Source organism: Kryptolebias marmoratus, linkage group LG6 (genome assembly GCF_001649575.2).
Source record: "Kryptolebias marmoratus isolate JLee-2015 linkage group LG6, ASM164957v2, whole genome shotgun sequence".
Taxonomy (NCBI): domain Eukaryota; kingdom Metazoa; phylum Chordata; class Actinopteri; order Cyprinodontiformes; family Rivulidae; genus Kryptolebias; species Kryptolebias marmoratus.
Genome location: NC_051435.1, coordinates 9964074 through 9978728, shown reverse-complemented (window position 1 = coordinate 9978728; position 14655 = coordinate 9964074). Strand labels below are relative to the sequence as shown.

Genomic DNA, 14655 nt, shown 5'->3' with positions numbered 1-14655 from the left:
CCTTTTTTTTTTTTTTTTAGATTTTCTCCCCCCACCCCTGCCTGGTTTCAGATCATGAACAAACTATATGTTGGGAATTTAAGTCCTTCGGTCACTGTCGAGGACTTGACGCAGCTCTTCGGGGAGAAGGAGCTGCCAGCGCCCGAGCAGGTCCTGCTCAAATCCGGCTATGCCTTCGTAGACTTCCCCGATCCGAACTCGGCCATCAAGGCTATAGAGAGTCTCTCCGGTAAGTAAGTGAGGGAGTGAGTGGTGGGTTTGATCCTGGTGTGTGTGTGTCGGGGGGGGGGGAATGCTTGCTGCTGACAGGGAGAGAGAGAGAGAAAAAAAAGCCCCTAACGAATTCGCACTGCGAGAGGTCAGGGTGGAAAGATTCATCCCTGTGTTGTGGTCTTGTTTGTGTGTTGTTGTTGTTTTTTTGTGTGCACGGGACAGTGCGTGACATCCATCGGAGTTGAGGTGAACCCTCAGCAGGATTGTTGGGGGGGCTGGGGGGTGAGAGAGAGAAGAAAAAAAAGATCGATCCCAACCAGGACACGTTCGGGGACATGATCAAGAAGAGACGGAGCGTCGATTTTTACGCGCACATTTATCTTTATTTTATCCTATTAAAGGAGAGATTCCGATAGTGTGCGTGTGTGTGTGTTCGGCTGCCACTTTTTGTTTTTGTTTTTTTGAATGCAAACGAAGACGAAGAAGGAAAGAAAAAAAAGCCACCCGCTGGAATGTATGGGATGGTCTGACGGCTCGGTCCGGGGTAATTATTTTTCACTTATTTTTCGTCCTGATTTTATTGAGGAGCGCAGCGCGCGCCGAGCGCCCCAAACTCACCGGAGCCGTGTTCGTCCGGGGTCCGGCTAGGTTTTTACGAGGTGTCTTGGCGGTGGGTCACGGGGGTCCGGAGGAAAAAGCGCTCATAAACAGGTAGCTGAGGAAGAAGAGGAGGGAGGAGGAGGAGGAGGGAGGAAGAGGAGGAGGGGGGACGAGGTGAGACGCTAATTCCGCGCTGCTGCTTTCTGCTGCGCCAGGAACGGAGAGCCGAGTCGTTCCGAGGCGAGGAGGCGGCGTGCATCCACCGCAGCTCGAAGAAGTCTTAAAGCTCCTACACGACACGGAAACAACCAAACAAATAAAACAAACAACAAGCCCCTGTGCTTTCAGAGGAAACAACAAACAGACAGCTACCCACTCGCTGCGCTGTCTGTGGGAGTGGAAAGCATGGCTGCCCGTTTCTCTCTCTGCCCCCCCCCTCCAAAACAACCTCAACATGCTCCATTCTCTCCTAAGACCCACGTTATGTCCCCCTCTTGTTGTTTTATTGAATGTAAACACGCAGACTGTGTCCCGGGCACTCGTGGGCGCGTGGCTGCCCGAGGAAGTTGCAGAGAAGTGTCCTTCCCTCTCCTGACTCACGCCTCTCGTTTCCCACCTCTTCCAGGTAAAGTTGAAATTCACGGAAAGGTGATAGAGGTAGACTACTCTGTTCCCAAAAAACTAAGGTAGGCCCCCAACAACGTGACACACACACTCTCTCTCTCTCTCTCACACACACACACACACATTTGGTGTAACCGTGCGCCTCCATACTGCGTGCTGTGCCCCATGGCGGACTGGTGTGTGACCTGTAGGCTTCCGCTGTGAAATATAGCAAGCTGCTTTTTTTGTTTTGTTTGTTGTGTTTCGTCGAGGTGCTGCCTGCTGCCAGGTTGTTGTTGTTTGCTCAGTTGCTAGGTAATGAAAGCTGTAATTGCGGGTTGGAGAAGTCAACGAAGAGGGAAACAACAAAAAAAAAGGTCCTAACATCCGCAGAAAACTAGTGGTGGCTGCCATGTTGCGTGATCTCTGCAGCGAGGCCACACACACACACAATCACACACACTGTGCCTACATGTAGCAACTTGGTCTTAATTGATATTTTTTAAACAAACGTATTAATTTACATTAACAGTTTTCCCCGCAAGGCGAATAAAAAAATATGTAGGCGAAAGGTTTCAGTGCGCGCTGAGTTCTCCTCTTTGGTCCTTATATGTTATGTAATAAATAAATTTATATATATATTCTTTTGTAAACTAATCTAGTGCATGTCCAAACAGATTACAAACACGTTTTTGTCTCTGAGTGTTGGGGGAAAATGGGCTGAAAACAGCTAAATGTTGTGTGCGGAAGGCAGAGCGGCTCTGAAACAGCAGCACCTTTCTATAGGTGGAAACGAGTAGATTGCGTGACTAAAAGGTAAATATTCAACCCCCCTGTGGAAGAACACGTGACCCCTACTTCATGTGCTCACAGTGTAGTCCTCCCCCTTCAGTGCACAGCACACTTCCCTGCCCTTTTTTATTTTTTACTCCCCTTGTTTTCGCTTTAGAGGATATTATAAACGCCTAAAATGCGCATAAATTCAGCTTTCTGGGCTGTTTCTTCGCTTTACGTTTCGATCTGACTGCGTTTATTTAATTTAATTATTATTTTTTAAGCTCCAAGGCGCAACATGGTGTCAGCTCGTGCGCCACTCCCCTTACTACTTAATGTGCACGTAGGCCATCATGGAAACGCTGGGAGAGCCTCATAATGGCTGCCATGATGGGCCTGCCTGCACTCTGCACGGCTATAGGCGGACCCAGGCTCGAGCTAAAAGTCCATACACTCCATGTTACAACCCCCCCACACACACCACCCCCTTCATATGTGTGTGTGTGCAGCTGCTGGACCCGCATTCTGCAGGAAGAAAGAAAAAAAAAAGGCCTTATGGCGAAATCTTCGCCATGTTTGTGAGGTCCACAGCAGAGCGGCGAGTGGTGCGTTCAGGTGCTCCCTTTTTTTAAAAAAACAAAACAAAAAACACATCTTCTGTTAAAACCGGATCATTTTTATGGGGGTCATGCTGCTCGATTGTGCTGTTTATATATATTTTTTATTTTTTAATAAAATGGCCACGTTAAAGATTTAAACGCAAACGTCGCCCGTCTTCGCTCTAAGCTTTTTCACTGAGAGCAAAAAGGCTCATAAAGCGAATTTTCTGGTTTTGGAAACTCGGAATTGAAATTTCAAGCCTTCATTGGAAGGTTGGATGGAATTAATTTCGCTGATTTGAATCTTTTAAACACGTCGTTTTAATATATTTCCACATCCTGATGCACACGGAATACATTTAATAATCCAGCCTCGAATTAATCCAATTTTATTTGCTGTTTTTATTATTTTAGTTAAACCCACTAATTAAATAATTACAGGAACTGGGTTAGGTTTTAAATATATTTAAAATGCTGTGGATTTCTGGTGATTCGGGGCTAAAAAAAAGTGGATAATCTTTAATTTTGTGACTCTGGTGATTTTGGAAGCAGCTTTCAGGCCTGAAGTTGTGTTTATTGTTTTATTTCTGTTTCTAGTTTTGTTGTTGAATATTTACCACGTAAACAGGTTTTTTATTAGCAGGTAAATTTTGTCTGTTTTTAGAAAAAAAAATCAGAGAGTCATTAATTTGGGAAGCTGGGCCTTATTAGAATGTGGTTTTGAGGTGTTACATTTTGTGGTTTTGCTGTTTTATTTATCATTTAAACATAGTTTCTTTTATGTGTTTGGTGCTTTAATTGATTTAAAAACATGCATTTTAATGAAGCAAAAAAGCTTTGTAATTTGTTGGTAATAACTTTTAAAAATCAATTTTTTAAAGCAAAGAATAATGATTTATTCTAAATTGTGTTTATATTTTTTAAAAAGTTGTTTTTCTTGTAAAAATGAGGCCATTTTGTTCACTTTTCACATAGTTTTATTCATGTAGGACACTTCATATTAACACTAAATCATACGTAGCCATTTAAATTTATTTAAAAAGTAATTTTTTACATATATTTGAGCGCTCCGGTTTAAAATCTTTCTGATTTAAAATCAGAGGTTTTAAATGCTCCCCCGTTGTGCAAATAATTCATACAACTTACCTCATGAAGAGTGGCAGGGGAAATAAAAATGTTTTAAATGTTACACAAATTATTAGTGTTTGTTAGTAAATAAAAAAATGAGAAAAAAATAATGCAGTTCGCTTAAACAAACAAAACAAAAATCCACTCAAATCTTTGCTCCTGTTGTTTTATTTGCAGCTTGTTGTTCCATAAAAAAACTCAGAGGAAGTCTTTGTGCCGAGTGCAGCAGAGTGACTTGGCAGTAATTCACATTCGTGACACAGAAACAACTTAGCTGCGAGTTTGATCAATAGTTTGTTATCAATATTAGTCAAGATGCTGTTGTTGAGAGATAAACACGGTTATATCTGCCCGGGAAGCTGTAAAGTTTGTTTACCTGTTTAACAGCTGGTGTGGTGGGAAAAAAAGTTGTATTTTTTAAATTTTTTGCTCTTAATTACGTCCCTGATCTGAGCTAGGTTAAATAAAAACACGATAAACTTGAAATTAAGTTTAAGCCTTTTGTAAACAAAAACTGCTATGTGTTTAGGTCAGTGCTTATTTAGGAAAAATAAATTAAAATAACTTTACAGATGGATAAAAACTAAAACCTGGGTGTAAACATCTGCATTGCACCACAGCGTTGCCCATGCAGATGTGTGTGTGTGTGTGTTGGCTTGTCATTGCATACTGAGTCAAAACAGCGAAACACGATAGCCATCAGTTGATCCACTTTGAATCCATTAATACTCCCCAGTTGATCCCGGTTGAAGGGGAAGCTGTCTCCTCTCAGGCAGGAGGAGACGCATCCAGCTGCTTCCTCCTCACCTGTCCATCACGACCAATCAGGGCTCGGTTTAGCAGGGCGGACGGACGCCCATAGCTGCCTCTAATCAGTGCCTTTGCGGTGCCTTTTTAACTTGCTCTGATCTTCTATCTTCTCGTCTTGATTCATAAAAACGGCCAAAGTGAATTTGCCTGTTTGATAATGGAGATTAGTTTGTTCTTTCTTATCAGGGAGAGTTTGTTTGTGTTGAATCAGCCCGAGGCTTTTGTTTCAAGTTAATTCGGAAAATCAACAGCTTTCAAAAGCTGCAAAATTTGTGTAGCGATTGTTTTCCTTTTTCTAGAAAGCTGATTTTTTTTCTCTTTCCCTTGCCGAGTTGCTCATACAACATAGCTTAAGGGAGCAGCGAGGATCAGATGTGAGAGAATTGTAAATTCATTGTGTGTCTATCTGAGCCTTGAGATCGCTGCCTGAGCTCTCTGAGAGTTAGAAGCACTTTTTTTTTCTTCTCCCCCTCTTCTTTTTTCTTAATATTAAAAAAAAACAACCAACAGTCGCTTGTGTTTCGCACCAACATCTGTGGAGAGTCACTTCTCGGGAAGCAGCGTTTCACATTCCCCTGCAACCTGTTGCATGACTAATGTGTTACTGTGGCGTTACAACTCATTACAGCCGGGATTTAAACCATCAGCCACTCACGTTTGGAAGGTGTGGCTGGAATAAAGAGGACGGCTCTGACTCGGTGAGTTAGTCTGTGACTAAACCGCTGAAATATATTCCACATCAGAGCCGAATGCTCACCGCTTGTCTTCACCTGAGGACGTCTCATGCTGCTGCTGGGAGCCGATGTTCTCTGTCTGCATTTTTTAAAAAAGGCATATCTCTCTACAGTCTTACATTTATTTAATGTCCACCACCGAAGGCTAAGCAGCAATAATTTTGCCCTTGTCCCTGTGTGTCAGATCAGCTCCGTTCAAGATGGCCGCTGCAGCTTATTGATCCTGTGTCTAATTCAGTCAGTTTTACAGACATTGAGCTAATAGTTGGTGTGGTATTAGCTGGAAGTCATCTTCAGTGCATACTCTGAGCGACACACAGTACGCATCATCTTCGCCTGAAACTTCGACGTTCGCTGGTAAAATCAACCCTGTCTGTTAGCAAAATATCTCATGAACCACTGGTTTTACTGAAGCTCTTAGAAAGTAACCATCAGGTGTACATCTACAACCCAATTCAAGGTGGCCTCCACAGCTAATCAACCCTAACCAACACAAAAATAGTTCTAACTTAACCATTTCAGCAGCTATTGAGCTTAAATTTGAGATGGTAGTAGCTGAGATTTATCCCCAACACGTTCTGAGCACTATGACCATTTTGGTTCCAAACCCTGGATGTGGTGGGTGATATGCATTTATTTTCAGGAAAGTGTGACCTTTAATTGATTCTATTAGTGGACACAAAATAAATCCTCATTGATTAGAGATAAGCGTCATGAAGCCTCCTTAAACTGAGCTACTAAAACCATTTTTTTTCTTTCTTCAAACTGCCTGTGAGAGCATTCGTCCCTGATGAAATATTCTTCCTGGCTCGCTGAGGTCGGCTTCTGTTTGTGGAGAAGAAAAGGGAAAGTTGAATTCTGGCGCTCTTTTATCACTTCTGGAAAGCTATACCTCTCATACACCCGGTGATGCGTTTGTCTGCCAAGTATAATTTGCTTGTTTGCGCACAGACGGAGTGCAGCCACCGCTCCTTCAGTCGTTCAGCCCAACATTGTTTTGGGCAGATGTCTGAGGTGGCTGTTAAAGCAGGGTTTGATGAATTGATGGGATGCTTGATGTGATTTAATGAGAAATAAATCAGGATTATAAACTGAGCAGTTTGCTCCTTTTTGGGGGAAATCATTTGAAGGCGCAACAGCTGCTCCTTCGGTCTCGTTGTCCCCCCCGCTCGTTCGCTCAGTTTGTTTCTGCGATGGATCCGTGTGCAGCATGAGAACACATGAGTCACGGAGAAGTGAGCCCGAAAGCACCGTGTTCGATAAGTTTAATGCTCCTCGCCGTTCGGTTTTCTGGTCCTCGCGGCATGCTCGGATGGGTGTGGCGTGCAGGGGAGGGGGAACAGCAGCTGAGGAGAACAGCAGGTGGCATTTCTCACGCAGGCAGCCTCCTTCCCCGTGTCATATCATCACCATATAAAACTTAAGACCTCTGATGGGCTTCGAACAGGTGAAAACTCCCAAGGAGCCAATCAGGGTTCGACACGAAGCAGGGAAGCCACTGGCTGAGAGGCGTGCGGTTGCTTGAAGCGGGTCAAATGAACTTTAATCTCCTCCGCTGGACCTTTGCCGGTTGAATGTTTCATCCCACTTTGCTTGTTAATAGATGGGTTTCCCCTCCGGAACTGACTTCCTGTTCGAGACTGACAGGTTGGCTCATTTTTTATTGGTGACCCAGCCCGTTGGAATGGATCAGATCCTCTCTGATTCACACGTATGGTTAGAAACTGAACAAAAATCACCACAAAGTAAAAGAAAAAGTCTCAGAGGATTTTCTAGAAAGGCGCTAAAACACGGCAAAGAGTTGAAAAATGACAATAAAGTCAAAAAAATCACAAAGTGACACTTAAACATCACTGAAGAAACTCTCATCAGAGATGAAGCAACAGAGAAGCCTTAACAATCAGTAATACTCATGGAAACATTTGATAAAGTACTACTAACTTAGGTAATCACCTGTAGAAAGTGGTGCACTGAAAGCTAATCAGCTGTGGTACGAATAAAACCGATAATGACCATAAAAAATAGACACGTTTCAACTTTGTTAGTAAAAAATATTCTTCCAAAGATGCAATAAAGAATGTTTTTGGATGTGTGAGTTTAGCAGAATTCAGATTGCCCCATGCTGGTGATGCAGTCTTTACACCTGGCTAAAAAGAAAGCAAACTTTAAAACTCCGGAGCGACAGCATGCAGCATCCAGGGAGAAGCAGCTCCTCTTCCCACCATCTTTCACAGTCAAGACAACGGTGTCCTGGCAAGTGCAAAAGCAAATCCATGAGCCAAACTGAGCATCGCATCCTGAAAGTGAAGACGCCTCCTACACTATTCAAATCAAACATTGTTCTTCAAAAAAAAGAAACAAAAACAGGATAGTTGGGAGGCACAGTAAATGTTTCCTGCAGTGCAGATTACATTTTCATTATGCATCACTTTTTTAAAATAATGAAATGATCACGTGTGCTTCTGATGCTATCATCTGAGAGGAGCCTTCACGTGAAACGATAGAAATGAGTTTGAAATGGTAGGTTTTAGTGATATTATGCCAAGCTGGAAGAGGTTAAAGGGATAATTCTTATAATCTTTTAAATTGGGGATTTGAGAAAAGGTCATGAACAGATAATTTCTTATCTGTTGAAGAGAACTCTTTGACTTTAGCTGCTGTTTTATAAACCTTTAAGCTGCTGACAATTTCTCAGATTCGCAGTTACTCTGGCTGAAATTAGGCATGGGGCAATTACCGGTTTCAAGGTGGTGTTAAAACAGCAGAACGTCCAAACCGCTACGTTTTTCTCTCATATGGTCCAGAAGATTTGAATACCAGAGACTAAGCAGGTTTTCTTTTCAACCTGTTGCTCCGAGCCTTCATTCAGCTGTGCGCAGTAGCCGAAGGGAGGAAGCCCCTAAACTTTTATAATCGTTTTAAAATTTGCTGATCGTACATTTTATCCGGCGGATAAAATATCAGCTTGTCTGCCGGAGGAGTGATTCTTGTCTCTCGTTTCAGGTTAATAATGTTTTAAGACGAAACGTTTGCAACAAGCTGCAAGAGTTAGCATGTTAGCAGGTGAAATATACACCATGCAGAGTTCAGGCTCTGACTGGAGATACAGTCTATCTAATGAGGCTCACTTAGGAGGCTAATTACCAACTATTTAATGACTAACATCAGCTTGTCAGGCTCTTAACTTTACTTTATAAAGAGCAGAGCAGCAGAGAAGTAGTAATACAGGCACAATTATTTCATAAATTTATATAAATATAAATAAAACAGCTTGTTGAATCTGGTGTTTCAGCTCAATTCATTCTCAATATTTGTGATTAAAATAAAATTTCTGCCTTGACCTTAAATGTCATCTTAAATAAAAAAAATGTTTTAAATAAAACTGCTGATCACAAAACTGATTTAAAATGGGATTCAGGTGCATGAAAAACATGTTCACTTGTGTTCTCTCAGTCTTTGTACTCATAACCTGTGCGCTACAATTAAATAACTATAAATAAATATATTTTTGTAGTAATAACATACTGTGATGCCTATAAAAAATCCTTATTAAGCTATATCTGATCATATTTAGGCAGCAAAAGTGCTTTTAAATAAAAGTAACCAAATCAAGATTTAGGAGTTTTGTTTTAATACAGTAAATCTGTTGTATTTTTACCCAAAATTATCATCAAACCTTCAGAATCTCATACTGGCTCATGCCTAGCTAAAATTTTATATTTCCACAACGGACGCTACGGCGTTCACATGAATGTCTTAGAAAATTTTAGGGATTGGAGTTGTTTAAAGACAGCAGTATTTGACTTTGGCCTCGCTCAAACTAACTAAATTCCTCCAAACTGACGCTGTCCAAAAGCTATCTGCAACAGGTAAGATATTAACTGTTCCTAACCTTTCTGCAGAACGCCACAACGAAATAAACTGAGCTTCAAGTTGATCGATTGGAAAACTTCTGTTTTCATCCTATTAACTTTAATGTTGTGCAGCAAACATTACAGGGACTCCACTTTCTTTGGGTGCCTCGTTCAGAAGTTTCTTCATCCAGATTTGGCGGAGCAGAACAATACCACGCATGGATCTGTTTTGCACACAACAAGCTGTGCGTGCAGCTGGGAAATTGTCTTTTGATATCACAGTTTTTTTGATGTCGGCTCTCTTGGATGCTGCAAATGTCGAAAGATAGCGCGGCTTTCGTCTTCTGACATTTACAGCATCCTGCGCGCGCACGCGCGTGTTTACAGGTCGCGCTGCATTCACTTCCAACTGTTCCAGGTTAGGCTCGCCACGTTGCCATGGGAACCCGTTTTGAGTGGTTTTTCTGAGGTAAAGAAAGGGAGCTCAAACGACGGAGGCCTTTTTAGAAAATAAACCCAAAGTGCTCCAGTGCAAGCAGCAGCAAAAAAAAAAGATAGTTGAGTTTACTGATGTGGCACTGTAAGAATCGCCACATAAAGTGAGCGCTCATATCGCTGTCATGATTGCACGGTTACAGGTTCAGTTTGCCGTAAAATGTCAGTTTATAAGTCCTGTAATTTCCATCTATCCCCAGGAGAGCGGAGGCTGTCCCCAGGCCGCAGTCCTGCTGGCTGTTCGTGGCTCTAGTTATGGGCGGTGCAGTGGTCAGAGTGCTGATTTTATATGACAGCGAATACATAACTTAGTAGGAAGCCTCTGTAAAAATGCCTGCGTGAATCTGTTGCTGCTCGTTTTCTTCCCGCACACGCAGAAGAAAACTGCTGAATCTGTGTATGTCACAGCCGCAGCCCCTTTGGTGACCCGTCGTATTCATTTCCACCCTTTTCCATATGCATGCGACGGAAGCCGGGACCCCCACACCACCACCGCCACCTCGGACAGAACAAGACGTCCACACACAGCCGAGCCTCCAGCGCAACCTTCAGCACAGCCTGACCATTGTGCTTCCTCTGTCTGTGACGGAAGAGGAAGACACGGGGAGGACTTCCGAGTGCAGGACGAACGAACGAACTAACAAACGCGTGCGTGCTTTTTCCCCCCTCTCCGAGCGTCCGTGTGTTTCCACGGGGAGGAGCGAGCGTGGCTGACAGAGGGCAGCATTTCTTCCCCCGTGGGTGGTGTCCTGTCTCAGCAGGCTGCAAGGGGTCTGCTCACAAACGGACAGCTTTCTATTTGCCGGTTTGAGGTAGATTTGGAAATTGTGTGCGCTCTCACATCGACCTTCTCCTCACCCGTTAGGGTTTGTGGTGTATTTGGATGCAAGACAACCTCTTCTGCCTATAGACTCCAGATATATCCAGCCTCCACTGAGCAGGATATGAATTTCATATATATATATTTATCCCTTAAAGATGAGCCTCTCATGCTGACCTCCGATGTGCCTCTCCAGTTTGTTTCCTCAAGAATGAGAGCTTTTATTTTACAGCTTTAAAAATCTGCTCTTCAGCTGAAGCTTTCCTTTAGTTTCAGATAAATCTTTGAGGTTTCAGGTGCAACTAAAGCTCCCTGAGGAGAATGACAGAAAGCCTACCACCTCAGATTAGTAGTTCTTTACTAATATAGTTAATTTTTTTTTTTTTTATTGTTTTAACCTTCTATTAAATGCCTTTGTTACTTTTTTGCATTTACTTGAAAATTTCTTTATCTCTATCTTTATCTTGACAATACTTTGCTGTTGCAATATCGTGAACAAGAAAAGATTCCGTTCAGTTCTTTTTAATGTTTCAAGGAAATTAGAGTTAAAAAAAAGTGTGCAAAAAATGCAACATTTCACAATGTGTATAAATGTATATAAATAGTATCTAAGAAATCTAAGAAAATACCACAAAAACAACAACAAAAAGTAAAAACTGAAACTCTCTATTGATAAAAAGACACAAATTCACAAAATTTATTAAAATGTTGCCAACAAAAGATGTTATTATTATTTTTTTATTTTATAAAAATGTTGTTTGTTGTAAAGTGTGCTTCTTTTGTTTTGGCTTGATTTTCTAAAAAGAAAAGAAAAAGATTCTCAAAATGTGTTTTTTCAAACATATTTTGTGATTTATTTGTTTTTAAGCAAAGCCACGTTTTCCTTTGCTGTTGGTTTGTAAAGTGCTGTTTATAGTTTTATTATAATCTTGGTATTCTGTTGTATTTTGTTCAGTTTAGTGTCAGCTTGGTTCTTTTTTTGTGGCGCTAATTCACAACAGAAGTCGTCTCAAGGGCACTATACAAAAAGGCAAACAGGTCCAAATCACAACCAGTTACACAACTTTTTCCTCGTTTCACTGCTGTGATTTGCGCCGTGTGGTTGTGTTTCGTCTGCGGCGTTGTTGCGTTTTGCTCTCAGGGTCGCCGTGTTTGAAACATTCCTGCGCTGCAGCCCTGCAGAACTCGCAGGCTCTCCTGTAGCCTCAGCTAGAAGTGCCGGTTTGTGTTTGGCTGTTGCGATACGCCGTGAAGCCTGTTGTTTTACGCAGCTGTGCCCGATCCCGCCTCTGATTCGCTGAGCCCAGAGATGAGCTGCGTAATGTGGGCCAGGCAGGTGCTGGAGAGTCGAACGGCTCCATCTGTCTTCCTGCCAAGTGGCCCGGCTCGTGCCAATACCCGGTCAGTCGCTCTTATAGGAGAGAAAGACAGAGCATCCGCTGTGTGAGAAAAAACATGGAAGGTGAGAAGATTGTGGATGGACAGAGAAAGAGAAAAACAAGAAGTTGCAGGCTATAGGAGTGACCCTTTGGGAGTCCTCTGGAGTTTTTAGTCTCTCACAGGTGCTGGAGAAATGGAGCAGAGTGTAAAAAAATATGTAAAGCTGTTGTCTTGCTGACAACTGGCTAATATTTCCCAGGAGAAACGGAATATTTAAGTGTTCGATCTCTCCAAACATGTCACACAGCAGATTTCCTACGACTGCAGAAGCTGCTGTGGCGATGTGACGCACATCAGGAGACCTATTGTTTGTCAGTCCTAAAGCTTTTAAGCTGCCTTGTTCTTTCTTTTTAAACAGACTCTAATAAGAATGAAGTAAAACAGCTCATGCTAAACTGTCAAAATGTATGTGACAGTTGCTAGGATACCGGCTGATTGATTGACTGGGTGTGTTTAGCAGAGAGATCTGGACATTTCTTGCTCTTTGTCCCTCCAGCTGTGCTGCACCTCTGTCTCCTGCCTGCAGACAGCGTCATGACACTGACCGATGACTTTTCTGCACGTGCCAAGTTAAATAAAGCGCACCCCGACACGTATTCAATTAAAAATGAAATTGTGAGTCCAGTCCAGGGGTGAAGAACCCAAAAGCGAAACTGTGGGCATCTTTAGCTCGGCAGGTTAGTAAATATTTGATGCTGGAGCAGCCATGCGTGTGTTCTTGAGCAGGAAAGAAAAGTTAATGAGGTCTCTGCTACAAGCACAAATGAGGCTGAAGCCACTTTTTATGTTCACCTGCGTGGCCCCGTCTGTTCCCGCTCAGGTATTTGTTTTCATCGGGAGGGAGTTTCACGAAACGCAGCCGCAGCTTCCCCCCCCGCTGGCTCCTCAGGCTGTCACACTGCATTTCCACTGCAGCACTTGTCTTCCCTCCTATCCCCCCCCCTCCTCACATGTGTATGTGTTGTGTCAGCATACCACCGAGATAGATGGCGTGTATTATTGTCTCTCGCTTCCTCTCTCTGGCTCGCAACGTCACAGCTCCCTGTGGCACGGAGAGGCGGCGCATGAGGGGGCGTAAAATAGCGTACAACTGTATGTTATGTACTATAAGCTGAATATGAGCCGCCCTATCAGGTAGTGGAGCAGACGCAGGCAGTTTATTCTCGGTACAGTTGTGGTTCAGATTCTTCAGCAGCACTGTAGATGTCTGTGTTCCTGCCATTACCCAAGTGGGAAGCAGCAGTCCATTTCAGAGCTGCTGGCTGGGATGATTTTGTTTCAAGTGGTGCGAGGACCGACTCCAGGCGGCCTGGTTTCCGGTCGTTTTGACGTTGCGGTGCAACAGATTACAGAGATGTAGAATGACGAGCTTCAAAAGCCGGTTTGATGTCAGATCGACAGCGGCGGAGATGGTGCATCAGAGACGTGCTGCGATCGAAGAAAAAGAAAAATCCACGAGCACCCGTGTTTGCTCTTTCTTTTCTTTTCTTTTCTTTTTTCTTTTTCCAGGCGTAATTGATGCACCCTTTCATGGATACACGCCCACCTCAAGCATCTGTGGAGCATTTACAGCGTCGCCACACGTTACAAAAGACAGGTTCGCACTCGAACACATTTGTAACCGAAATGCCACCAGAGAAAAAACAACTTTGATGTGCCTTTATTGTCACTGTGGCCTTTTCTTTTTTTTTGCTCGTCTTTAAACGACTCAGAAGTTACACTCAGTATGAGGTCTGGTTTTTCACAACTAACAATGATTTTCACATCACGGTTGTGCTTCTGCTGCAGTCAGATCTGTTCGAAGCTGCCCTCGCTCCTAACTTCTCCTCTAAGTTGGTCAGGCTGTTTGTGAAAGAGGCGAACCATTGTCGTGTTGATCCTGCCTGCCATGATGAAAGCAGCCGGCCCTTTAAATGCTTGCAGATTTGTTTTGGAGTTTCTGTGGAGGAGTGTGGAGGGTTTGAAATACTTGTTAAATTAGTGGACTGGACCCTGAGTGGTGCTCTCTCATAAATCAGAGACCCTCGTTTGTTGTGATTAATTTGTTTTGATTGTAACTTAGGTGGGCAAATAGAAACCTATCAAGAGGAACTTATTCTTAACTTCACTTTGTCCTCTGATAAAACCATACTATAGATTTTGTAATAGTTGTTTCTCTGTGTGTGTGTGTCTTAAATCAGCGTACCGTAGCAATTTGTTTTTGTACCATCAATAAAGTTTGGTAGTTAGTTTTTAAAGTGGGGTTCTGTGGAAAAGGCAATTAAACTGCTGTAGATAACTCTTTGAACGACTTTAGTTTGGAAAAGCAGAGCTGAATTTATTTATTTTGAACGTGCGAGGTGTGTGCAGAGAAATGTTGCAGTGTACCTTCATGTTTGGTGATTTAGTTGTTGGTTGGTTTTGACCTCGCTCAGGCTAGCTGTTAGCTCGACGGTGTGGTCAGAATGAAACTCACATTTTGATCAGAGCTACAACCTCTGTGAGCGTCTCCGATCGTTAAATTAGTTTAAAAAAAGCATCTTCCGATCTCCTCTTCCCCCACACACACCAACAGCTCCTGACCCCCCCACCCCCACCCCCACCCG

General features: G+C 42.9%; 1 protein-coding gene across 3 annotated transcripts in view; it reads left to right on the top strand.

Moving 5' to 3' along the window:
• Window positions 1-6: 6 nt before the first annotated feature.
• The window catches only part of igf2bp2a (insulin-like growth factor 2 mRNA binding protein 2a), a 50589-nt gene continuing 35940 nt past the window's right edge, over window positions 7-14655 (top strand). For 2 of the 3 annotated variants that reach the window (XM_037976142.1, XM_017424446.3), the window contains exons 1-2: window positions 7-229; window positions 1439-1499. In XM_037976142.1, coding sequence (XP_037832070.1) covers window positions 55-229; window positions 1439-1499 — 236 coding nt within the window. In that variant the 5' untranslated portion in view covers window positions 7-54. Of the gene's footprint in view, window positions 230-339; window positions 758-1438; window positions 1500-14655 lie in introns of those variants that run through there. The other variant, XM_017424447.3, reaches the window with a different exon arrangement.